At 41.8% G+C, this 27,325-nt stretch overlaps 1 protein-coding gene across 9 annotated transcripts in view; it reads left to right on the top strand.

The window, feature by feature from the left end:
* The window catches only part of LOC105475709 (oxysterol binding protein like 3), a 185,908-nt gene extending 166,233 nt beyond the window's left edge, over window positions 1-19,675 (top strand). For 8 of the 9 annotated variants that reach the window (XM_011731191.2, XM_011731196.2, XM_011731192.3 and 5 more), the window contains 4 exons: window positions 4,818-4,962; window positions 7,812-7,938; window positions 10,586-10,708; window positions 14,756-18,523. In XM_011731191.2, coding sequence (XP_011729493.2) covers window positions 4,818-4,962; window positions 7,812-7,938; window positions 10,586-10,708; window positions 14,756-14,852 — 492 coding nt within the window. In that variant the 3' untranslated portion in view covers window positions 14,853-18,523. The other variant, XM_011731195.3, reaches the window with a different exon arrangement.
* Window positions 19,676-27,325: the final 7,650 nt, after the last annotated feature.

Genomic DNA, 27,325 nt, shown 5'->3' with positions numbered 1-27,325 from the left:
AGACCCTTTTAAAACATAAATCACCATGCTGCAGTATGGATGCACCTTGAAGCCCCAAAAGGACGAATATTACATGATTCCACTTCTGCAAGTTCCCCAGAGGAATCCAGTTCACAGAGAAAGAAAGCAGAATGGTGGTCACCCGGGGCTGCAGGAGGGAGGAAGGAGGAATTAGTGTTGAATGGGTATAGAACTTCAGTTTGGGAAGATGAAAAAGTTCTAGAAATAGATAGTGGTGATGGTTGCACAGCATTGTGAATGTATTTAATGCCACTGAATTGTACCCTTAGAAATGGTTAAAATGGTCAATGTTACATTAGGTATGGTTTACCACAGACTTTAAAAAAAAAAAAATCTCATGCTGTATCATTCCTTTGAGCAAAGTCCCCCAACAGCTTCCATCTTTCTCAGAATTGAAGCCTGCATCCTTATGGTGACCCGCCAGGCCCTGCACAGGCTACACTCCCCATCCCCACTGTTTCACACACATACTTGCACACTTGCAGATACACACACACCACCTCTTTCCCCTCCAACCTGAACTTCTCTTTTTCCTCCCTCTTTTTCCCCACTGTCCTCTGGCCACACCGGCCTTCTTTCTCTTTCTTCATTTCCTTCTGCTTGGGGAGCTGTCCCCAGATCTTTCCATCACTAGCCCCATCCTGTCATTCGCTCCCTATCCTGTCCCATTTTCTTCAGAGTGCTTATCACCATCTGAGGTCAGCCTGCTCATCGTTGCTGTGTGTGTTTATTTTCTGCTCTCCATACCCTCCTCCTCATCCTTGACTCCAGAAGAGCAAAACCTAGTCTATCTTGCTCACTTCTGTAGCCCTGATACCTGAAATGGTATCTGGCACACATGAGAGACTCATAAACATTCAGAGAAGAAATGGAAAGATTGGCCAGAGGCAAAAAGTATGGAATAGTCTCTTTATCATTTTAACAGCCTTGCTGGGCAGCCCTCCCTGCTTTCTCTCTCTCCTAGATTCCTTCATGCTCTTAAAAATTGTATGTAGTTAAAATAGCTTTAAAACATGATCCTCCTCAAGGAATATTTGCATTTAACAAAGATGGAAATAATAAGCAGAGAGTTGAGGTTTTATTGTGGAACTTCATGCCTCTCTGCACCACCTGTAACCTATAGGGAATACTTAGGAAGAGGTGGATTGGGGTCTTTATTATAACCTCAAACTGGTTTATAGACCGACATAAAGCCCATAATGACCTTACATTTGGGACAAAATAAAAATGACCCTACCTTGAAAGCTTTGTCTGAGCTCTCTGCAAACAGAAACAAAAGGCAGCCTGAAGCAGGGATATATTACCTGTGTCCCAGGTGAAAGCCACATTGCTCTCAACGTTTTCTCCAAGGACACATGCTCCACTCCCGTATCTACCACCTACCTGGTTCTCATCCACTTACATGCAGAAAATGGGTTTTATAGTTATGAGAGATGAACACTGGGCATGTCTGGTGTTGAAAGAGATGCTGCAAGCGGATGCCACACTCGCGTGTGGAAGGTGACAGCGTCCCTTGGTGGCTTCCAGCAAATTCTCAGCACTGGATTTGTTGGCAGATATCTCTAAGGGAAAATCTGACACCTGATTCAGAATAAAATTAAGAGCCCGGGTGCCATGGCTCACACCTGTAATCCCAGCACTTTGGGAGGCTGAAGCAGGAGGCTCACTTGAGGCCTGAAATTTGAGACCAGCCTGGGCAACATGACAAGACCCTATCTCTATAAAGAAATTTAAAAATTAACCAAACATGGTGGCATGCACCTGTAGTCCCAGCTGCTGGAGAGGCTGAGGCAGAAGGAGCACTTGAGCTCAGAAATTTGAGACTGCAGTGAGCTATGATTTCACCACTGCACTCTACCCTGGGGAACATAGTAAGACCCTGTATCATCAAAAAATAAATAAACAAACTTAAGATCTTTTTGCTTTTCCCTCATTATTACATGGCTGGAGAACTTAACTTTAAATTTTTAATTCAGCTCTGAGACACTTCCGTGCCCCACCATTTTTACCACCGCCTTGAAATGCAGAAGCTGAACGACCAGAATCTGACCTGAAAATGCCATTCAACATTATTGGTTTCCAAATATGGATTCTGTTTAAGCTGAAAATAGTACTAGGGTTTTTTGATTTATGGAGAAATGCCTTTGCCGTTCTTTCATAGAAACTTTTAGGGCAGCCAGGTAATTTGGAAAAAAAAAAAAAAAAAAAAAAAAATCAACTCTAGGGCGCTAGAGCTCCCTCTGCTGGCTGCAGTGTGGAACTGTATAAAATCCTCTGGACTGTGCTGGCCTGAGCTGAGCTGAACTGAGCAGAATAGAGTGCAAGGTAGCCTCGCAGACCAGGACCAATACATAGTGAGAATACCCATGCTACTCGCTTGATGTATAGAAACTGAACCTTTTCTTTTCTTGTTTTTGTTCTTTTTTTGTTTTGTTTTGATAGGGAGTCTCACTCTCACCCAGTCTGAAGTGCAGTGGTGCAGTCTGAGTTCACAGCAACCTCCACCTCCCGGGATCAAGTGATTCTCATGCCTCAGCCTCCCAGGTAGCTGAGATTACAGGCACCCACTACCACAGCTGGCTTATTTTTTTATTTTTAGTAGAAATGGGGTTTCACCATGTTGGATAGGCTGGTCTCAAACTCCTGACCTCAAGTGATCCACCCACTTCGGCCTCCCAAACTGCTGGGATTACAGGCATGAGGCACTGGACCTGGCCGAGAACTGAGCCTTCTTTTACATTGTATGTAGCAAAGGTAGTAATACAAATGTATCTTACACAAATACGAGTTGAGTTACAAACTGCGGATAGTTAACCATTCATTTTTATTAAATAACTAAAGGTATGAGTTTTTTAAAGCCAAAGTCCAAGCATAAAAACAAATACATAGACCAATGGAACAAATAGAGAACTCAGAAATAAATCCATGCATTTATAATTAATTGGTTTTTGACAAAGGTGCCAGGAACTCACAATGGGGAAACGACAGTCTCTTCAATAAATGGTGCTGGAAAATCTGAATATCCACATGCTAAAGAATGAAATTAGAACTTTATACTGTATACAAAAATCAACTGAAAAAGACTAAAGACTTGCAGCAAGACCTGAAACTGTAGAACTACTAAAACAAAAACAAAAGGAGAAAAGCTTCATGACGTTGGTCAGGGCAGTTATTATTTTTGGATATGACCCCAAAAGCACAACAAAAGCAAACATAGACAAATGGGATTATATCAAACTAAACAGCAAAGGAAACAATCAATACAGTAAAGAAACAACCTATAGAACAGGAGAAAATATTTGTAAACTATACATCCCCTAAGAGGTTGATACAAAAAATGTATAGAGAGCTCAACAGCAAGAAAACAATCTGATTTAAAAATGGACAAAGGACCTGAAGAGACGTTTCTCAAAAGAAGACATATAAGTGGCCAATAGATATATGAGGAAAAAATGATGAACATCAGTAATCATCAGGGAAATGCAAATTAAAACCACAGTGAGATATCACCTCATATCTGTTAGAATGGCTATTATCAAAAAGATGAAAAATAACATGTTCAGGAGGATATGGAGAAGAAGAAACCCACACTATTCATGGAAATGTAAATTAGCACAGCTATTATGGAAAACAGAATGGAAGTTCCTAAAAAAAATTAGAAATGGAATTACCATATGATCTAGCAATCCCACTACTGGGTGTATATCCATAGGAAATGAAATCAGTATGTGAAAGAGATATCTGCATCTCCATGTTCATTGCAGCAATATTCATAATGACCAAGATAGAGAAACAGCCTAAGTGTCCAACAATGGATGAATGGAGAAAGAAAATATGGTACATACAACATATAACAGTGGAATACTGTTCAGCCTTTAAGAAGAAGGAAACCCTGTCATTTGTGACAACATAGATGAACCTGGAGGATAAGTGAAATAAGCCAGACACAGACAGATGCCACATAATCTTACTTATATTTGGAATCTAAAAGAGTCAGTCTCATCGAAGCAGAGGGTAGAATGATGGTTGACATGGGTTTGCCAGGGGCAGAGGAGAGGATTGAGAAATATTGGCCAAAGGATCCAAAATTTCAGACAGGAAGAATTAGTTCAAGAAATCTGTTGTACAACATGATGATTATAGTTAATAACAATGTGTTGTATACTTGAAAATTGCTGAGAGAGTTTTTGTTTTTGTTTTTGTTTTGTTTTGTTTTGTTTTTTGAGACGGAGCTTCACTCTTGTTGCCCAGGCTGGAGTGCAATGGTGCGATCTCGGCTCACCACAATCTCCACCTCCTGGGTTCAAACGATTCTCCTGCCTCAGCCTCCCGAGTAGCTGGGATTACAGGCATGTGCTACCACACCCAGCTAATTTTGTATTTTTAGTAGAGATGGAATTTCTCCATGTTGGTCAGCCTGGTCTCGAACTCCCGACCTCAGGTGATCCACCCACCTCGGCCTCCAAAGTGCTGGGATTACAGGCGTGAGCCACCGTACGCGGCCACTGAGAGAGTTAAGTGTTATCATAAGTAAGTATGTAAGGTAATACATATGTTCATCAGCTGATTTAGCCATTCCACAAGGTACACATGTTTCAAGACACTATGTTGTACGTGATAAATATATAAATTTTTAATTTGTCGGTTAAAAGAACAGAACCCAGAGCTAGCAAACTAATGTGTAGTATGGAACCACTCTTACAGTTCTTTCTCTAGCTTTTCCCTTTTTCTTTCCTTAATATCTGTAATAAGCTGATGCTAAAGGACTAAGCCGACAACTCTCATTTGAATCCTAGGCAAAATACTGGAGCACTAATGCCCATGAGATTGAAGGCACAGTGTTTGACAGGAGTGGAAACGCAGTTCATCGGCTGTTTGGGAAATGGCATGAAAGCATCTACTGCGGTGGCTCCTCCTCTTCTGCCTGTGTGTGGAGAGCAAGTGAGTGTCTGGGTTTGTGGACCCCAGGCTGCGAGTGGGTGCATGAGTGGGCATGGCAAAAGAAGCCACAGAGGACAGGAGCGGTGTCTGTTCAGCATCTCCAGCCTCTTCTGCTTTGAACTCAGTTAGAGGTGTTGGCCCTCTTCCTTCATCCAGTCTTTACCGACTTGTCATGCTTACTTATAGCAACACCTCTGTTGGGCTGCTGGGTCCCGGGTTCTTAACCCCAGAATAAGCATTGCTAATCCGTGGGCATTCTCCGAGGGAATCTTGCAGTCCGCATGCATAACTATACTGGGTACTATGAAAGAATATCAGTGAGATGCAAGAAGTCATTCTGTAGCAAGGACAAAGAGGAAAGTGTTCCTGGAAAAGCAGTGACCCAGGAGACCTACAAAAGTTAGCTATCCCCAGGCTGAGCCATCCTCGTCACTCCTGTGATTCCAGAGGGTGCTGAGCTCTTGGAGCAGATACGGGCAGAAGAGCTAGGGAACCCCAGCTTTCATCAGCATGTCCCCACCACACTTCAACATCTTACTCCCTCTTCTCAGTCCAAAAATTATGTTGTTTCCAAGTCACAGCCATATTGTAAACCATTGTTTGTTAGGATGCTTTAGGTTGGTGAAAAACCAAACAGAAAACCATTTGACTGGTGGCTTCAACTGTTAGGCTATGTGCTATTACGTAACAGTAAGTGAGGCGGTGGGTGGCCCCAGGGTTCTTACATAGGCAACTTACCTGTGTCAAGGGCACACGAATCAGTGCGAATACATTCTGCCACTCCCAGTGTGCTGTGCTGTTTCCCCTAATGGATGCAAAATGGTTGTTACCATTCAGCATCATACCCCTGCATGACAGCATACCAAGCACGTATTGAGAGGACAAAAGAGCTTTTCTCTCTTGTGCCTCTCTTTTCTCAGGAACATTTCCTAGGATCCCCCAGCAAATAGGACTTGACATCATGTCAGCCTGCAGTGGGTTCAGACCCATCCATGAACCAGTCATGGGCAACAGGGTAGGCAAGAGAGATTTAGATGTCTTGGAGTAATCGCCAGTAAGGGAACAATGCCATTTGAACAGAATCAGTATCCTGTTAGCAAGCAGGAAAGAGAAATGGTGGTCAAGTAGGCAGCCAGCAGTGGCTCTTTCGATGGGTAGCTGCCACATCTCCCACCATTGCAGAGGTTGCCATGAAGTTAGAATGAACTGGCACCAGTGGAAGCCTTCCTAGCTTCAGAGGCACACATGAGATTCTGCAAATGGCACAATCTGTCTCCTTTGCTTAAAGTATGCATCACAGATGAGAACTACCATCCTGTCTCAATGTTAAAGTACCACCTTGATAAAGCGACACTGTTTAAATTTTTGTTACTGTCATTATTCCTTGACTTTATGTCTCTCTAATGGCAATGAGCATCTCTGGCCCATCTTTAAGAAAAAGCACCTTTACTCCCTGGTTACTGGGTTGCTGACCAAGACACCACAGGAAACTTTGCTACTATTTTTATGCTTAGGATACACAGAGAATTGACTAGTTACAAGGAGGACTTCTGAAGATTCAAAAAATTGGTCCCGGTTGGGCATGGTGGCTCACGCCTATAATCCCAGCACTGTGGGAAGCCAAGGCGGCAGATTGCTTAAGGCCAGGAGTTCGAGACCGCTCTGGACAACATGGCGAAATCTCATCTCTACTAAAAATACAAAGATTAGCCAGGCATGGTGGTGTGTATCTACTGTAGTCCCAGCTACTCGGGAGGGTGAGGCATGAGAATCACTGAAACCCTGGAAGTAGAGGTTGCAGTGAGCCGAGATCCTGTCGCTGTACTCCAACCGGGGTGAACTGAGACCCTTTAATTTAAAAGAAAAGGTCTGCAGAAGAGTTCTTGGAAAGCATTTCTCTTGTTATGTGTGAAGAGCTTAGACTATAAGTAGATCTTAGTAGTCTACATTGGATTTATTCAATATATAAATTTGAGTATGTTTAGCTTGAAAAGCTGGAATTCCAGTTAGGGCAATGCACCTAATGGTTTAAAGATGTAAGATTAGGGGGAGGCAAGAATTGGTAAAAAGGGCAGGAATGGAAGAAAAGAATAACATTTATTAACCACTTGCTATGTGTTCAGCACTGTTGTAGGTACTAAACAGAGTTTCAGGATAATTTGACATCACTTAAAAACAGATTCTCTAGAGTGAGAATCAGGAAAAATGGACCCAGAGCTTATATTAGTATGTTTATTTATTATTTTTATTTTATTTTTGAGACAGAGTTTCTCTCTTGTCACCCAGGCTGGAATGCAATGGTGCAATCTTGGCTCACTGCAGCCTCTGCCTCCCAGGTTCAAGTGATTCTCCTGCCTCAGCCTCCCAAGTAGCTGGAATTACAGGCACCCGCCACCATGCCTGGCTGAGTTTTGTATTTTTAGTAGAGACAGTGTTTTGCCATGTTGGCCAGGCTGGTCTCAAACTCCTGACCTCAGGTGATCGGCCTGCCTTGGCCTCCCAAACTGCTGTGATTACAGGCGTGAGCCACTGCGCCCAGCCTAGCATATTTATTTTAAAATCAAACTATTTTCATAGCTTAAGCACTACAGAAACTTCACAGCATTGTATAAATTTGCTTTCTGAACACACTTAGGAGGCTACATCCCTGTAGACAGAAGAAAAATTATAGAAAAGAAAATGTGTAGAGAAATGTTCAGCGCCTGTTCATTAGTCAGAATATTTTAACAGAAATGGAAGGGAGCTGAGAGAGAAAAATTGTAGCGAGGCTGAGATGAAAAAGGTGAAGGAATTAAAATGTAACATAAGCGACATGCAAGTTAGGGGTGAATGATTTATTTTCTTCTTAGATCCCATGCCGAAAGGCTATGAGCAATACTATGGCTTCACACAGTTTGCGCTGGAATTAAATGAAATGGATCCATCGTCAAAGTCTTTATTACCACCTACTGACACTCGATTTAGGCCAGACCAGAGGTAAGGATTTTTTTAAAGATTTTTCTCTCCAGAGATGTAAAACCCTTTACAAAAAGTCTTACTAGCAATCCTCGGGCCACCAGAGGCACCTGAGAAAGGTGGAAAATGTCATCAGGAGTTGAGAGGTGGGGACGCTTTAAACAATTGTGTCACGGAGGAGCTGGGGCCCAACTCGAATCCATGTGTGGCATGACCTTTGTTATCCGTAAAGCCCCATTTCCATTGAAATGCCAAAAAAAGGTGTTTATTTTGAAGAGTTTTACTGCATGCAATCATAAAGAACTTAGTGTGTATTTGAAAGGGTGGAAACATCCAGCTCCCCGAGCCCTCAGATTTAAATGATTTTGGTACACTGAGATCTAACTACTGCTTTCTAGGTTGCTGCTCACATGGTGTGCGATATATGGTAGGTCTTTTCATCTTTCCCAGCCTCAGTTTCCTACTCTGTAAAATGGAAATAATAATGTCTCCCCTAAGGTCTTTCTAATTAAGACTGAAAATCTAGAAGCCCAAGGAAAGAAAAGATTGTTACATTTGGCTTTAATAAAAACAAACACCACTTTGGGATGCCGAAGCGGGTGAATCACTAGAAGTCAGGAGTTTGAGACCAGCCTGGCCAATATGATGAAACTCCGTCTCTACTAAAAATACAAAAATTAGCCAGGGGCAGTGGCACATGCTTGTAGTCCCAACTACTTGGGAGGCTGAGGCATGAGAATTGCTTGAATCCAACAGGAGGAAGTTGCAGTGAGCCAAGACCACACCACTGTACTCCAGCCTGGGTGTCTCAACGAGACCCCGTCTCCCCCCCCCCCCCAAAAAAAAACAAACATAAGCCCTTCTTTATGGCAAAATAAATAAAACTATATAAGGTCAAAAGGTAAATGATAAACAGAGAAGTCCATATCTGCAACTCGTATCATGAATTGCCTCTAGAAATCTAGTAATAGATCGGAGGTAAATTCATTTTGCAGGGATTGGACACTGGTTAGCAAGTGCCTAAAAAAGATGTGAAACCATTTACATATGTCAGCTGTAACAGTAGCTCCCAAATGGGCCCATTCCCCTAATTTATTTTAAAGAAAGCCACACACAGAATGCTTCAAGCTATCTTGCTATGCACATTATGCTTATACTGTTTCATGCAGTTTGTCTACTTTTTTAGGGAAGTATTTTTTTGTATAAAATCTGTGACAATTGTGTTTCTTTTTTTTTTTTTTTTTTTTTTTTTTGAGACGGAGTCTCGCTCTGTCGCCCAGGCTGGAGTGCAGTGGCACGATCTCGGCTCACTGCAAGCTCCGCCTCCCGGGTTCACGCCATTCTCCTGCCTCAGCCTCCCAAGTAGCTGGGACTACAGGCGCCCACAACCGCGCCCGGCTAATTTTTTTTTGTATTTTTAGTAGAGACGGGGTTTCACCGTGGTCTCGATCTCCTGACCTTGTGATCCGCCCGCCTCGGCCTCCCAAAGTGCTGGGATTACAGGCGTGAGCCACCGCACCCGGCAACAATTGTGTTTCTTAAATCAAACCTAAGAATGGAGTTAATTTGAAATATACACTATATATTAATAACGTATATGGTGTTTAAAGAATGGTAAGCATTGTTAATGTCTATAATGAACATTTTCAATTAAATTTATCTTAAGCTTGTGTTAACAAAAAAAAAAAGAAAAAATGGACGTAGGAAAATGAACAGTCCACAAAATAGGAAATGCAGCTATCCCTTAAACATCTGAAAAGATTCTCAGCCTTAGTCATAATAAGAAAAATGCAAATTTAAAAATCATGTCGACATCCCATTTTTTAACCTATCAGATTGACAAAAATTCAGAAGTTTTATACATTCTGAGGTGATGGGAGAAAAGGGCACTCTCAGCATTGCTGATGGGAATATAAATTGCTGTAATCCCCACAAAGGGCCGTTCAGTAATATATAAATTACACACTCACCCTTTCACCCAGCAGTTTCACTTCTAGAAATTTCTCCTGCAGATTTTTCCTACTTACTCATGTAAAATGGTGGATATTCAAGGTCATTTATTGCGGCATTGTCACATTAAAAAATTGGGAACGATTCAAATGTCTATCCATAGGAAATTGTCTAAATTCAGATACATCCACACAACTGGATATTATGTGGCTATTAAAAAATAAAGATGTCTATGTATGTCCATGGAAAGATCTCTAAGATATATTGTTAAATAAAAAGTAAACCAAAACAAAAAATCAAGGAATACATAGCATGCTACCATTTATATTTTTTAAATGGAGGGAAGGGTAAGAATATGTATTAATATTTGTTTATATACACATGAAGAATCTCTAGAAAGATGCAGAGGAAAATAATAAAGTGGGTTTTCTAGGGTGGTAGGGTAAAGGTGGCTGGAATTAGAGACCAGGAAGAAAGGAAGACTTTGCCCCAAATTCTTTTTTGTAGATATGATTTTTGAATTATGTAAATATCACCAATTCAAAAAATGTCTTCTCTGACTACTTCAAGATACTGATTAAAGGGTTGGGGGCAGGGTCTTACGTATAGGAACGGATTTTGAATATCCAGTTGTGGACACATACAAGTTGCGTAGTAATGATTGTTTTGTTTTCTTGAATTCATATCCTTTCATTTTTTTTTTTCCTCAATGCCTCAGGTTTCTAGAAGAAGGGAACTTAGAAGAAGCTGAAATACAAAAGCAGAGGATTGAACAACTACAGAGAGAAAGGCGGCGGGTCTTAGAAGAAAATCACGTGGAGCACCAGCCTCGGTTTTTCAGGTTTGTGCCCGGATTGAGTAGGTTTTTGGTTGATAGGTGGTGCCAGCACGTTATGCTTCTGGTTCACAGCAAGTAAACAGCGCTGTCCCCAGATGAGAGCATTCTCCAGGCTTTTCCTACTTCCACCTGGGGGAACTGCTCCTCTGTGCCAGGCCCTTCCCTGGCACTTGCCTTCAGGGCCTCCCTCTTTCTGATGTCAGGCAGGACGAGGGCCTGTGTTTTTGCATTCCTTGAGCTTTCCCAGTGTCTCAATCAGTGAGTTTGCAGAGGAGGTCCTCAGTCAGGGAGCCTGCCAGAGCTGGGTGCCAGTGCCAGGCCAGCTTATTAAATTCACAGCTAAGGTTGGTCACCCCCATAGGCACATTTTACACTATGACAGAGATCATTCACGATCACTCCACAGGTAAGCAGTATGGAAATTCCAAGCAGTCTGTTTCTTGCATTGTAGAAGTTCCAATACACTTGGGCTTGCATTTATTGTTATCTTTAAAATAACTTGCCAAGAAGGTCTTGTTAAAATAGATTTAATTTTTTTTTTTTTTTTTTTTTTTTGAATACAGAATCTTGCCCTGTTGCCCAGGCTGGAGTGCAGTGGTGCCATCTTGGCTCACTGCAGCCTCCACCTCCTGGGTACAAGCCATTCTCCTGCCTCAACCTCCCGAGTAGCTGGGACTACAGGTGCACGCCACCATGCCTGGCTAATTTTTGTATTTTTAGTAGAGACGGGTTTCACCATGTTGGCCAAGATGGTCTCAATCTCCTGACCTCGTGATCCACCCGTCTCGGCCTCCCGAAGTGCTGGGATTGCAGGTGTGAGCCACTGCGCCCGGCCAATAGATTTAAATTTTTTAAGGAGGTATGAGGGATCTTCAACCATTCACCTCCCCATCTCCTCCTGTAACTGAGTAGAAGAGAAAGCCTAAGGCAGGGAGGAGATCTGTTGAAGGACTTGGTATAATACCCCAGAATGGGGCCTGACTCTCCTCACTACGAGGCCAGGGCCTATATCATTTTAGTTTTTCTGTTTGTTCTTTTTTTAAAAAAGTTAAATAGGCATATGTGAAAAAGCAGCAAGTTCTTGCTCTGCTCCATCTGCCCAAGTCCTTCCAGAGCCACCAGTGTCTTTTCATTGTTTGGGGATGTTTTTTGTGTTTTTGTTTGTTTTTAGTGGACAACAGAAGTACTTTTATGAGGATTTAGTTATTAATAGCAGCAGCAGTAATAAAATATGTATTCCAAAACATCAAAATAGTAACAAATAAGGTTTTGTCTCGAAGAATATGATGCTCTTTTCCCTAAAGTTGATGTAGATTCTACTAGATCCCTTCTGATCATTTCCACAAATTCACGATATCAGTGATTGAAAATCAACTGGCCAAAATTTCATCCTGAAATATTCAGGCTTCATTTAAACATTTAAAGAATAAGATGGAAATGTTACATTCTTTTTTGAAAAAGGCAAGAAATAGAAAAATGGATAGATTAACAGACTGATCAGTTGATTTACTGATCAGTTAATAGATAAACACATTACACCCTTAAATAGGTTGGTTCTTTTTCTTTCATATGTTGTCTATTTTCATTTTAAAAAAACTACAATTATAAAGATGTTCATTACAGTACTTTTTAGGATCATTAAAAATAGTAGGTAACCAAACTGTCTCAAGGACTAGTTAAGGAGATTCACCAACTCGATCCAACGTGAGACATTAAGGATGACCTTAGGAAGCCTGCGGAACTCTGCTGGAAACACATTACCATGTAAATGCAAGATACAGAATGGGATTATGCTGTCATTGCAATCAGGAAGGAATTATGTCTGGAATGAAAAAGGGCAGCCGCTTCAGCTGGGCAGCCGTCACTCTCTTTTTGACTGTCTATAAAATTATCATAGTATTAGATGAGGAAATATTTTTAAATTGGAGAAGGAGTGAGAGTTGTTTAGCAGTAGCAGTCCTCCATGGGACTGTTCAAATTAGAAACCTGGCAAAGAGATTTTGGAGAGGAATATGGGGACTTGGATGTTGTCATTAACACTTACTGAGGAACAACAACAAAATCACTGAAAATTCTAAGTGGAAACTGTAGCTCAGACCAAACTGAGCCTCTTTGTTTTAAAATAGTGAACTGTCTGATACACAGATTGACTCATTTTTAAACACATAGTGTTACTGGAATAGGAAAACAAGTGTGATAAAAATCTACATTCCTGAGAGTGTGGGGAAACAGGCACGCTCCACTTTGCTTCTAAACCATATGGTAATATCAGTCAGAATCACAAATGCACATACTCTTTGACCCAGCCATGCTAATTACAGGAATTGTTAATGTAACTATATGCACACACATACAAAATAACATGTGCTGAGCTAGAGTTTGGAAATAACCTAAGTACCCATCAGTAGGGTACCTGTTAGGTAAATTGTGGTCCATTCATACAATGGAATATCATACAACTGTGTAAAAAGAAAATGAGGAATCCTTTATTGCTGGAGTCACCAAACTTTTCCTATAAAGAGCAAATGATAAATATTGTTGGTTTTACGGGCCATCAGGTTCAATTCATTTAGTAGCAATTACGCAGCCCCGCTGTTCAGCATTGAAAGCAGCCATAAACAGTATTTAAACAAATGGACATGGCCATGTTCCAATAAAACAGATTTCAGAGACACGCAGAAGGCTGGATTCGACCCTTGGGCCATAGTTTGCTGACCCTTGCCTTATTGTACTAATCGGAAATGATCTCCAATATATTTCATTATGTCAAAGCTGAAAGAGTAGAACAGTGTCTGGTGCAACATTATGTCAGAATGAGAAGGGATAGAGTACGTGTTCACACACACACACACACACACACACACACACACACACGGAATTTCCCGGAAAGAATGAAGCCGATAACATCACTACCTCTGAGAAGAATCAGGAGGCTGGCAGAGAGGGGGAAGATAAAAACTTGAAGCTGTATACCCTTTTGTGCCCTTTGAATTTTGGTCTGTGTCATATATTCTCTATTCAAAGAATAAAAAATCAGGACTAATCTTTCCAGACTTTCTTATGGCTTCCAATTACTTTTTTTTTTTTTTGAGATGGAGTCTCGGTCTTGTTGCCCAGGTTGGAGTGCAGTGCTGTGATCTCAGCTCACTGCAACCTCCGCCTTCTGGTTTCAAGCGATTCTCCTGCCTCAACCTCTCGAGTAGCTGGGATTACGGTGTCCGCCACCATGCCCAGCTAATTTTTGTATTTTTAGTAGGGACGGGGTTTCACCATGTTGGTCAAGCTGGTCTCGAACTCCTGACCTTGTGATGTGCCCGCTTTGGCCTCCCAAAGTACTGAGATTACAGGCATGAGCCAGCACACCCAGCCTCCTTTAAAAATAAATAAATAAATGTTAACCACTTCCTATGCACAACTTGGTTGATGTGTAGCTTTTGTGCAGTCATTCCCAAGGTGCTGACAGTCATACAAGTCATGTTTTGTATATGACAGACTCTCCCTGCACCCTCCTTCTGTCAGAAGCACCACTTTTCACAGCCTCTAAGTTTGAGAAGTTAAAGTCAAGAGTAACAAAATGGGCTGGTGTGGTGGCTCATGCCTGTAATCCCAGCACTTTGGGAGTCCAAGGCGGGTGGATCACCTGAGGTCAGGAGTTCGAGACCAGCCTGGCCAACATAGTGAAACCATGTCTCTACTAAAAATACAAAAGTTAGTTGGGCGTGGTTGCACATGGCTGCAGTCCCAGCTACTCAGGAGGCTGAGGCAGGAGAATCGATTGAACCTGGGAAGCAGAGGTTGCAGTGAGCCGAGATCATGCCATTGCACTCCAGCCTGGATGACAGAGCAAGACTCCATCTCAAAAAAAAAAAAAAAAAAGTAACAAAATTATTTGTGGACTTCTAATTCCCAGAATTCCCAGTCCCAACACTCTGGGACGCTGAATGCATGTGCAAATGAGGATGGGGAAAGCAGGGAGGTTAGGAAGGAAAAAGACTTGAGAACATGACGCTGGTTTCAAGAGTCTGCAAGAAATTGTTTCTTTTTTCACAGGAAATCCGATGATGACTCGTGGTTGAGCAACGGTACCTATTTGGAACTTAGAAAAGATCTTGGTTTTTCCAAACTGGACCATCCTGTCTTATGGTGAAAAAGTAAAGAAGAAAGATAACGTTAGTGTATTTCTCCCATGCTTGCTTTCTGAAGTGGCACAAACTTGTGTTTATATATTTAAACAGTACTCTAGGATGATCACTTGTGCTTAGCTTAGCATTGTAACTCATTAATTCTATATTTTCCTCAGTGCGTTTCTTTACAGTTTCAAATGTTACCCTGATTGTTTATATGAATGTAGAACACCTTGACATTTCTTTTTATATATAAACTATTTAATAAAAATGAAAGATTGAATGTTCATGTGTGGGTTAAAAAAAGAAGCTTTAGCACTAATTTTCCAAAGTTTAGGGAAGATTCCAATTAAATTTATGCCTTATAAAATTATGTTGTAGAAAAAAAAAATCAGCCTCTCCCAGGTGCATTAAGAAGTGAGAATACCCGGGGTTACTCACCCACGCGTAAGCTACCCAAGTTTAATTTGGTAGCTGAGATATCTTTTTGCTTCAGACAGCTCTTGAATTGCTCATACAGAACAATTCTGCTGGTGCTGGAGTCTGAAGAATATCTTCATTTGCATTTTAGTGGTTAGGGAGAGGATATAAGATTAATGGAATGTATATTTTTATATAAGATGAATATGGCACCTTCTTGAAAAGGAAACATTTGAACTTGTTTCTCCCTATAGTTCTATTGCCTTGTGTGCAAAATTGTACCCTCTTGCTCAGAGAAATTATCATTAATAAGAGAAAAAATTCCAGTTAATTAAATATCACAGTAGCATCCCAAAGAGACAGTAGGAAATTTCTTCTTAGTGAGAGCTGAGTCCTTGAGAAGTTAAGAGACTGTTTTCTGCTTCCCACCCTACTCCTAGTTTTTTGACCCTCCGTTTGATCACCTCCCTTATGAGTATGGAATGTCCCAGTTTAATATAAAACATATAGTTTATTCCACACAGCAGTTTGACTTTGTAAAAGTTTAGTAAAGTAACTGATTGTTTTGGATAACTCAACACGTTTTTCTTAAATGCTGTTTTAGTATTTTCTACCTCTTAATAAGCACCATATTTTAGATCTTGTATAAAAAGTTTGCCATCTGCCTTATAGACAAATGTAGAGAATTGATGTTCTTGCCTTGTGTTGTGTTCTGGTAAAGCTTTAAGTAAGTGTCTTACCCCTTTCCTATACTTTCTTGTTATCCGTATCATTCTTTTGTGAGTTTTGCAGCAGTCTTGAATAATACAGATTATAACTACTGAAAGGGGAACCTTTGTCTTTTTAAATGTGTTATTTCACATTACAATAATATGTGTAGTAGTTGAATTGTGTTATCAAAGCAATTCCAACTTCTGCCCAGTTAACATTAAAACCAAAGCCTGATTGTTCAGCCTTTTATTCTAAAGTCCATAGCAATCCTATGGAATATCAAGTATAATGATGTAGTAAAAAGATTTCTCCAGAAAACACTTTTACTTAAAGAAATTCAGAGCATATCGAATGTTATGAATGAAGAGTAAAATAATTACAGGAAAAGAATGCGTGATTTTTCATTGTCATACCAAATAACCAGTTGGACAATATTGCATTTTCAAAATGGAGAGTTATTTAAAGTGGATCTGTAGCCTTCTGGAATCTGCACGTGACTGGCACTTTAAAACAACTCATTAAATATGGGATTCATTTTATCGAGATGCCAAGATGAACACAATGTGAATATCATTTCCATTTCTAAGCAGTTGAATGACACAGTCAGATTCTTTGGTGTGTGCTTTGTTCTTTCCATTTCAAGCATTTATCCAAATTCTGCTCACAGGCATGAGGAAGCAGGCTGTAGATTTAAGGGCACTCAAGGGGAAAACAAATGTAGTTTCCACAGTGTGAGGGTAAATGTAGAATCTTAGAAATATTGGCTGTTAAACTGGCCTGCTCCAGAGACTGGCTCAAAAAAGAAAGAAGCAACGAAAGCAAAATGTACAGGCTGAATGGATGTAGCACTGTCATGCAGCATTTGGAAATTCTTTAATTATCCTAATGTTGTTATTTCACTTGCCCTCATGCTTTGTTTTAGAGTCCCAAGGACAACTGGAAGAAACATCACCTCTGTAGTCATCTTATTTGAGATGGGGGTGGGAATGAATTAAAATATGATACAGAATTATATGCAGATTTTAAAATCTAGTCAGTACTAGCATCTATAAAGGGCTTTTCTGAAATTTAAACAGCTTGGTGATGATCCTGATACTATAAGCTTAAAACTATCTTGAGGGGAAAATGACTTCTTTTTTCCTTCTGTCCATTTTCTCAAAAGCATCTTTCCCCCGAATGTTATGTCTCTAGGACATTTTATAGTTTTAAGAGGAAGAAAACAGAAACATGGCATCATTTGGGAAGAACCAAGGTAGAATTTAATTTTCTGGACTTTAAATCTCCTGGTTAAATAATGCTAATCACTGTACCATTTGAGTTACATGTTTTAACTTCTTCCCCCCCCCCCCCAATTATTCCATCCAAAAGTTCTGGTGAATTACACAGAAATTCTTGGAAATGGGACTTTGTGCAGGTAACCACCCTGCACTTCAGGTGATGTTCCTGTCACAGCTGTTGACTACCCCATGCTGCAGGAAATCCATTCAGAAATGAGCTAACAGTCTCCAGTGTAGCAGGAGAGCCAATCAGTTCCCTCCCCAGGCCCCAAAGCACCCCAAGGCTGGTATTCCCCTGAGTCAAAGGTATTAATAATAAAAGCCTCAATGCAGCTTCTCCATGTAGTTCCTCTCCTAGAAGCCAGGTGGATTCTGCTCCTAACTAAAGAGATGGGAGTTCGCTTGAGGGCAAGAGGTACCCAGGATGCCCAAACAGCCACACAGGTGTCCTGTGCTTCCTGTGAGACCTCTGGGGGAAATATACAAACTAATTTTTTAAAAAATGTTTACTTCATTTACGCTGCTGCTTTTCTCATATTCTGCTTTTAATTACTTGCAGTAAATCATTTGCTTGGGCTTCAAGCACTGTCCTCCATCTACATCTTCCAGATTTATCATGAGTGGTCTTGTTCTACTGTTAAAGATGTCAAGCCTAAAATAAAAATAATAAAGTTTTTATTTGGCTGTTGAACCTTGATGTAGCCCCTACTACATACACTACAAGTTATGCCTTCTGGCTACCACAGAATCTCTGCAGACCTTTTGGTTATGAGTAGAAGCAATAAGAAGTTGTCCTTATAGTCTTAGGAATAATGGTTCCAATGTATTGGCATAATTTGTTTGAATGTCTTTAATTTTGATAGTAACACCGGCATAAATCTATTTTTGTTACCAGATGATAGCTATTTTTATTTGCTCTATTTTCCTCTGCATTGTACTAATCTGTTACTCAGTCTTCATTTTTCTATGTTGGAAACCTGTGTCATGTAAATATCTGCAAATCATGACGGTCTAAAGTGCAAACCATTTTCAGAGACTTTGGGGAAATGCAGTGATCAGAAGTGGCTAATTTATTTTATTTCTGATTATTTTATCCAGAAGATACTTTTTAAATAGATATTTGTAAATCTTCCACTTAACCACTGAAAATTATTTTGTTTTAATCCCACCCTTCCATCCGTACCTCTGTGCCTCCCCAAAAAGCTCCTGTTAATTTGCTCATCCCCCTCATGTAGCTAGTTGAATGTGAATAAATAACATGCAAAAGAGGCCACTTTTGTCTTTGTTTTTCCAGGTTAATGGGAAGGTTATTTGGCTGCTAAAAGGGAACAGAACAGGACCCTTGCCTGAACTCTTTCGAGGAGGAACACATCAGGTTACTGGAAGTGATGGGGGTTAGAGATAAGAATATCCTGGGACACAAAACACTTGGAACCCATAGAGTCACCATACCTTTCCCCTAACATTCCCAAGGCATGCCACAATTGTAGATCCCCCTCAGCCCATGGAAGAGAGAACTGAGGCAACTGGAGCCCCAGACAGGACACCTCCAGCCCCAGGAGCCCCTCTGTCAATTCCAGAGTGCTATGAAAATATTACAGTTGATTCTTGAACAATACAGGGCTGGAGCCAATACCCCATACAGTTAAAATCCACATATAACTTGACTCCCCCAAATCTTACCTACTAATAGCCTACTGTTGACCAGAAGCCTTCCCAACAACACAGATAATTAACAGATCTGTTGTACGATATATGTAATGTAAACTGTATTCTTATAATAAATTAACCTAGAGAAAAGAAAATGTTATGAAGAAAATCATTAGAGGGAAAATAAATATACTGTTAGTAAGTGGAATAAAGGTCACAATAAAGGTCTTTGTCTTCATCGGCTTCACGTTGAGTAGGCTGAGGAGAAGGAAGAGGAGGGGTTGCTCTTACTGTTTCAGGGTTGGCACAGGCAGGAGAAAATCTGAGTATAATTGAACCCACACAGCTCAAACCTGTCTTGTTCATAAGGGAGGAGACCACCCCTCATATTGTCTTATGCCCAATTTCTGCCTCCAAAGAAAGAAGCAGCAAAAACTAAAAGGCAGAAATGAAATCCACAGGCAGACAGCCTGGCGTGCGCCCTGGGCCTGGTAGTTAAAGATCGACCCCTGACCTCACTGCTTGTGTTTTCTATAGATTCCAGACACTGTATGGGAAAGCACTGTGAACATCCCTGTCCTCTTCTGTTCCGTTCTGATTATTGCTGCATGCAGCCCCCAGTCACGTACCCGCTACTTGCTCAATTGATCTCGATCCTCTCACGTGGACCCCCTTAGAGTTGTAAGCCCTTAAAAGGGACAGGAACTGCTCACTCGGGGAGCTCAGTTTTGTAAGTCTGCTGATGCTCCTGGCCAAATAAAGCCCCTTCTTTCCTCAACTCGGTGTCTGAGGGGTTTTGTCTGCGGCTTGTCCTGCTACATTTCTCGGTTCCCTGATGGGCAATGAGGTGATTAGCAGGAGGTCGAGGCAGCCCTTTAGGTGGCTTAGGCCTGTGCTGTGGAGCATCCCTGCAGGGGACTCCAGCCGGCTTTAGTGACGCAAATCCTGAGAGCACTCCTGGGTGGACAATTGCCCTGGTGGAACACCTCGCCACAGCAGCTCATGGTAGGCCCCCACGGAGGATTAACACAGCAGCTGAACACCAGCAAGGAATTGGCTCTTGGAGTCCAGACATCTGCAACAGGTAAGACCGGTCTTGGAACTTGCCCACTCCATCTGAGTGGAAGCCTGGCCTGATGACCCACGGCATGCCTTTATCGGCGCCTTGGTTTTGGTTTTGATTTTGACTAGGTTTGCACTGTTTTGGTTTAGATTTCGGCATTGACTTTTGGATTTGAACTGTTTGGCTTTGATTTTGGTTCTGACTTGGCTCAAATTGCTTGATGAATGAGTAACTCCTTATCCAGACTTTGGTTTTAGTGTGAATTGCTTGGGGAGTGAGTGACTGTTTGCCCCCTTTTCCCTTCCCTCTTTGTGGTAAGAGTGTTGTTTTGTCTCCTGAGAGAGGACAATGAGTAAAACACAAGGTAAGTCTACCCCATTAGGGGCTATGTTAAAGAATTTCAAGAAAGGATTCAGTGGGAACTATGGAATCACTATGACACCTGGAAAGCTTAAGGCTTTGTGTGAGATAGATTGGCCGGCATTAGAGGTGGCATGGCCATCAGAAGGAAGCCTAGACAGGTCCCTAGTTTCAAAGGTATGGCACAAAGTAACTGGTAAATCAGGACACCCAGATCAGTTTCCATACCTAGATACTTGGTTGCAGCTAGTTTTAGACCCCCCACAGTGGTTAAGAGGACAGGCAGCAGTAGTACTAGCAGCAAAGGGACAGACAGCCAAGGAAGAAAGACTAGCTCCACTCCCGCCGGCCCCTCCCTTAGGGGAAGAGGAAGGAGAGAGGAGAACAGCAGCAGAAGCGGCTGGCAGAGGCAAGGAAAGACCAGCAGAGAGAGAAAAGAGAGAGGAAAAGAGGCAAAGGGGGAAAAGAGAGAGAGGAAAACAGGCAAAGAGAGAAAAGAGAGAGGAAGAGACAAAGAGGGAGTCAGAGAGAAAGAGGCGGAGAGAGAGGAAGACACAGAGACAGAAGAAAGAGAAAGATATACAAGTAGTTAAGAAAAAAAGAGTGTATGCTATTTCTTTAAAAGCCAAGGTAAATTTAGAACCTATAATTGATAATTAAAGGTCTTCTCCATGACCATATAACACCCCAATACCACTTTGTTGTCAGTATAAACAAGGGCATAGCCCAATAGCACTGAGGCCACTGACAACCCATAGCCTTCCTATCAAAATTCCTTAACCCAGTAACCCAGGATGGCCCAAATACATTCAATCTGTAGCGGCAACAGCTTTGCTAACAGAAAAAAGTAGAAAAATAACTTTTAAAGGAAACCTCATTGTGAGCACACCTCACCAGTTCAGAACTATCCTAAGTTAAAAAAAGAGAGAGAGAAAAGGGGGGTAGAATTTATGTAAAAAGAATGTTATATAGTAAATTCTTGTCCTAAAATAAATTAACTGGTTGTTTAAAGAAAGGGATGTTTGCATAAGTCAGGAAGTTGAGACATGTCGAAGAATTGTCTGTGAAAGTAGTGAAACAAGAAAAAAAAAACTTGTGTTATAAAAAAGGAATTTATGCAAGAAATGTTGTATAATTTAAAAGTAATTAGGCCTCCTGAATGTAAAACTATTGAAGAAACAGTTTATATGCAAGGTATATAAGAAAAGTAAAATATACTTTTAGTAAAAGGATTATAAAGAGGCATAAAAATGTGGATTTTTACCTACATTAAAAGGTTAATGGCCGGGCGCGGTGGCTCAAGCCTGCAATCTCAGCACTTTGGGAGGCCAAGACGGGTGGATCACGAGGTCAGGAGATCGAGACCATCCTGGCTAACACGGTGAAACCCCGTCGCTACTAAAAAAATACAAAAAAACTAGCCGGGCGAGGTGGCGGCTGCCTGTAGTCCCAGTTACTCGGGAGGCTGAGGCAGGAGAATGGCGTGAACCCGGGAGGCGGAGCTTGCAGTGAGCTGAGATCCGGCCACTGCACTCCAGCCTGGGCGACAGAGCGAGACTCCGTCTCAAAAAAAAAAAAAAAAAAAAAAAAAAAGGTTAAAAAATGTTTGAAGATTTAAGCAAGTTTTAAAACGTTAACTATAAAGAAAATTCTGTGTGTAAACATGAGCTAAAGTTAAAGCGGTATCATCCAGTTTCTCAGTGAACTGGACATTAAAGTTAAAACACAATGGGTTTTTTTTAAAGCACTAACCTGCTCTTTTACAAAAATTATAAAAGGTTAAAAAGAGTCTATAAAAATCTTACCTTATGGTCAGACATTAAAAATTAAATAAATATGTCTACAAAGTTTTATTAAAACTAAGTTTAACATTAATAACACACTAATATAAAGGTGAAATTTAGCTTATCTGGTATAAAAGTCATACAGAAAGCATTGTCAAATATAAAATGGTGTTTGGCTTTCTTTGGTCTAAAAACTAATAAAAATAGTTGCTAAAGGAAATTTCTCAGTAAGATGACACCAAGGTACTATAAAGTCCGCTGCTGATGTCCCCACATTTAAAACCAAAGGTCAATTTCTTAGAAATTATATACTTGGTTTATCTTGCACTTTCCTTTCCCTCAAAACTAAGTCTTTTAGCACATGTACCACCCCTAGAATTTCTGTTAAACCAGCACCAGCCTGAAAATTACGTTCTCATCGAAGGGTGGAAAAAAGAAAAACTTGAGCCAGCCTGAGAAGGACCCTACCTTGTGCTGCCAACCACCGAGACTGCTGTTTGTACAGCAGAAAAGGGATGGACTCATCACACCCGAGTCAAGAAAGCGCCACCGCTCGAGAGTCATGGACCATAGTCCTGGGGAAAACCCTACCAAACTAAAGCTAAGAAAAATTTAACTCTTTCATCTATTCTATTACTCATCTTCTTTCCTCGCTCTGTTGCTGACCATCTAGTTATTAACATAACCAAGTCAATTTCGCCTCAAACTATCGCATTTAATGCTTGCCTTATACCTTGTGGGGACTTGCCAAGTCAAAGACAGCCCTCTACTTCAGAAAAGTACCTCTGTCCCTGCTGACTCTCCTCAGACTAGGCATTAGTACATTAGGACCATTTTATCTGAGGAGATTTCAACAAAGACCCCAGTGTTAACCAGGAGTCTCGCTCCCCAGTGTAGAGCTTTCATGCCGTAGTTGGTCCAACGTTCTGTGGGCCACTAAAGAGCAAGGATGGACCGCCCCAACCAGTTTTTGTAATTTCCTAAAATCATACATTCGTTTTATTAGAGGATCATAGAAGTTAAAGACTTAAAACAAACGTTGACAATTAAGACAGGATACCAAGATGCAAATGCCTGGTTGGAATGAATCAAATATACCATTGGCCTGTTAAACAAAAGCAATTGTTATGCTTGTGCACATGGCAGGCCAGAGGCCCAGATCGTCCCCTTTCCACTAAGGTGGTCCTTCGGTCGACCAGGCGTGGACTTCATGGTAGCTCTTTTCCAGGATTCGATAGCCTGGAGTAATAGGTTGTGCCAAACTCTCTCTGCTATATCCCAAAGTCAGGCACCCTGCGGGTCAGCCCCTGAGGGCCATCCAGCTTCCGTCTTCCAACACTAAGTTCACTTCGTCTCTCTCACGACAGGGAGGAAACTTAGCGTTCCTTGGAGACCTGAAGGGATGCAGTGAGCTTAAGAATTTTTAAGAGCTTACCAGTAAGTCAGCCCTTGTTCATCCCCAAGCAGGTGTGTGGTGGTATTGTGATGGACCTTTACTGGACATTCTGCCAAATAACTAGAGTGGAATGTGTGCTTTAGTCCAATTGACTATCCCTTTCACCCTGGCATTTTATCAACCAGAGCAGGGGTAGGTGATAGAAGAGGGATGGATCCGGTTATCAGATGGAAGAGTAGCTATGCCACAACTGCTAGGAGGTGTAGTCATACTGGCTGTACATGAGACCACCCACCTAGGCCAAGAGTCACTTGAAAAGTTGTTAGGCCAGTACTTCTACATCTCGCATCTGTCAGCCCTTGCCAAAACAGTGGCACAGCAGTGTGTCACCACCTGGCAGCACAATACTAGGCAAGGTCTAACTGTCCTGCCCGGCATACAGGCTTATGGAGCAGCCCCCTTTGAAGATCTTCAAGTAGACTTCACCAAGATGCCCAAATGTGGAGATCTCATCCCTAGGTTTGGACTGCCCTTGTGAATCGGCTTGGACAATGGGCTGACGTTTGTGGCTGCCTTGGTACAGAAGACAGCAAGGGTGATCAGGTGTAGATCAAGGATTAGAACATAGCCCTCTTGTGGCCACGGTGAAAAGAACCCCAGACTGTCGTCTTGACCACTCCCACAGCCGTGAAAGTAGAATAAATCCCAGCCTGGATCCACCCTCGCTGTGTGAAACCCGAAGCACCTGAGATCTGGGAGGTGAGACCAAGCCCGGACAATCCCTGCAAAGTGACTCTGAAGAAGACGACAAGCCCTGGTCCAGTTACACCCGGAAGCTGACTGGTCCATGTATGGCTGAAGCATGAAGAAACTCACCATGGGACTTATTTTCCTTAAATTTTGGACTTGGTACAGTAGGGACTTCAACTGACCTTCCTCAAACTAAGGACTGTTATCAGTGTATACATCAGGTCACTAAGGTAGGGCAAAAAGTTTTTTGTTCTATAGTTATTGTAAGTGTGCTGGAACTCTAAAAGGGACATGTTTGCATAATGCCACCCAGTACAAGGTATGTAGCCCAGGAAGGGACCAGCGTGATGTGTGTTATAACCCATCTGAGCTGAGCCCCCTGTGGTTACAGTTTTTTAAATAAAATTAAGAACAGTCACCTGGTGGGGTTTAAACCATACTAAAAAGAATCCATTTAGTAAATTCCCAAAGTTGCAAACCATGTGGACCCACCCGGAGTTCCACCGGGACTGGACAGCTCCCACTGGATTATACTGGATATGCGGGCATAGAGCTTACACCAGATTACCCAACCAGTGGGCAGGTAGTTGTGTTACTGGCACTATTAAATCATCCTTCTTCCCACTGCCCATAAAAACAGGCGAACTCCTGGGCTTTCCTTTCTATGCTTCCCGCGAAAAGAGAAGCAAAGCTATAGGAAATTGGAAAGATGATGAATGGCCCCCTGAGAGAATCATACAGCACTGTGAGCCTGCTACTTGGGCACAAGATGGCTTGTGGGGATACAGGACCCCCATTTACATGCTCACCTGAATCATACGGTTACAAGCTGTCTTAGAAATAATCACTAATAAAACTAGCAGAGCCTTGACTAGTCTGGCCCACCAGGAAACTCAGATGAGAAATGCTATCTATCAAAATAGATTGGCTCTCAACTACCTGCTAGCAGCTGGGGGAGGGGTCTGTGGGAAATTTAACCTTACTAATTGCTGTCTACACATAGATGATCAAGGGCAAGTAGTTGAAGACATCGTTAGAGATATGACAAAACTGGCACATGTGCCTGTGCAAGTGTGGCATGGATTTGATTCTGGGACCATATTTGGAAAATGGTTCTCAGCACTAGGAGAACCTGCTTACTACTCCCTTGTTTGCTACCTGTACTTCTTCAAATGATAAAAAGCTTCATCGCTACCTTAGTTCACCAAAATACTTCAGCACAAGTGTACTATATGAATCACTATTGATCTGTCCTACAACAAGACATGGGTAGTGAGGATGAAAGTGAGAACTCCCACTAACGAGTGAAGTTCTCAAAGGGGAAAATAATGGAGGAGACCACCCCTCATATTGTCTTATGCCCAATTTCTGCCTCCAAAGAAAGAAGAAGCAACAACTAAAAGGCAGAAATGGAATCCACAGGCAGACAGCCCGGAGCGCACCCTGGACCTGGTAGTTAAAGATCGACCCCTGACCTCACTGCTTGTGTTTTCTATAGATTCCAGACACTGTATGGGAAAGCACTGTGAACATCCCTGTCCTCTTCTGTTCCGTTCTGATTATAGCTGCATGCAGCCCCCAGTCACGTACCCGCTACTTGCTCAATTGGTCTTGACCCTCTCACGCGGACCCCCGTGTAAGCTCTTAAAAGGGACAGGAATTGTTCACTCAGGGAGCTTGGTTTTTGAGACATAAGTCTGGTGATGCCCCCAGCTGAATAAAGCCCTTCCTTCCTCAACTCAATGTCTGAGGGGTTTTGTCTGTGGCTCGTCCTGCTGCATTCACAGCTGTGTGTGTGTGTGTGTGTGTCCTAATGTGAAAAAGGAAAATGCTTACTACTCAAACCAACATAATTGCCCTTATAAATAATTAACTCATCTCCCATACCTGAGTTGTGTCTTTTGCAATACCAGAAACACCCTTAGTTCCATTTGCTTCCACTGATATATTAATGGTGTTACACAATGCACTATACCCCAGAGTTACTGACATAAAGTCACATCTCTGCATCCCTGAAAACACTTAAAAGAGACATCCAAAAGCAATTCATGAACCTTGATCCTGGCTTAAAAGAAAAGGAAAAACAAGCTATAAAAGACATTTGGATAACAGTGGAATTTGCATATGAACATAATGAAATTATTGCCAATTTTCCTGTGCATATTGTGATATTGCCTGTTGAACTGAATCAAATCTGCCATTAAAGGAGGACTGTTTTTCACCATTATTCAAAATAATGTGTTATGGGCACTAAAGAATGTCTTTAAAGGCAGCCTCAGAATATTTTAACATGATGGTATTGAAACATCCTAAGGTGTCAGCTTTGAGAAGGCAATACAATTTGAAGGTATAAGTTCCAAACCATTAGTTTAGAAATTGAGTCATACCAGTGAAATACTAGCATTATCACAGTTAATGTCCATCAGTGATTAGCACATCAGGACATCACTGTCCCCTTACATGATAGCAGTAAAGGATTTCTTTTTATGGGCTTATTAGTTGGTGCCCCTGCAGGAAACAGAATCCAACTCAGATGGTTTGAGAGACTTAAATGAAGGGACTACTTATAAGGCTGTGAGCAGGCTGAAGTCACCGAGAGATTAGCAACAGTGGAAAGTGGGTACTGCCCAGCAGTAGCTGGGGCTCCTGAGGAGGAGACAGCCATCGGGAGCTGCAGCTGTAGAGAGACATGTGGAGTCTGCCAGAAAAATTCAGCCCAGAGTGAGGAAGAACTATCCCAGGCCCTGTCTCCTCGGGGCATCACTCTTATTGCAGTGCCCCCTAGTGGCTGAACCCGAGAGAGCTCCAGAGCCCCAGGATGCAATTCTTAGGGCTCAGTCCCTGGGGCAGGGGAAGAGCCAGGGCAAATAGAAAAATAAGCTCTTTATATTCACCAGAATAGTTCATGTCTGAGCATTTGGAGGCATTTTCAATAAGTAGATACGCATAAGAGCCTTGGAGAGGATAGAATTTGTTCAGTGCTTTCGGCTCCCATTTATTTTACCAAAGGCGAATTATGATCAACTGTGCTTTTAGAAAACTCTTTGGGTGGGGCACGGTGGCTCACGCCTGTAATCCCAGCAGT

This window comes from Macaca nemestrina, chromosome 4 (genome assembly GCF_043159975.1).
Source record: "Macaca nemestrina isolate mMacNem1 chromosome 4, mMacNem.hap1, whole genome shotgun sequence".
Classification (NCBI taxonomy): domain Eukaryota; kingdom Metazoa; phylum Chordata; class Mammalia; order Primates; family Cercopithecidae; genus Macaca; species Macaca nemestrina.
Note: the sequence above shows the minus strand (reverse complement) of the source record. Positions and strands in the feature narration are given on the sequence as shown.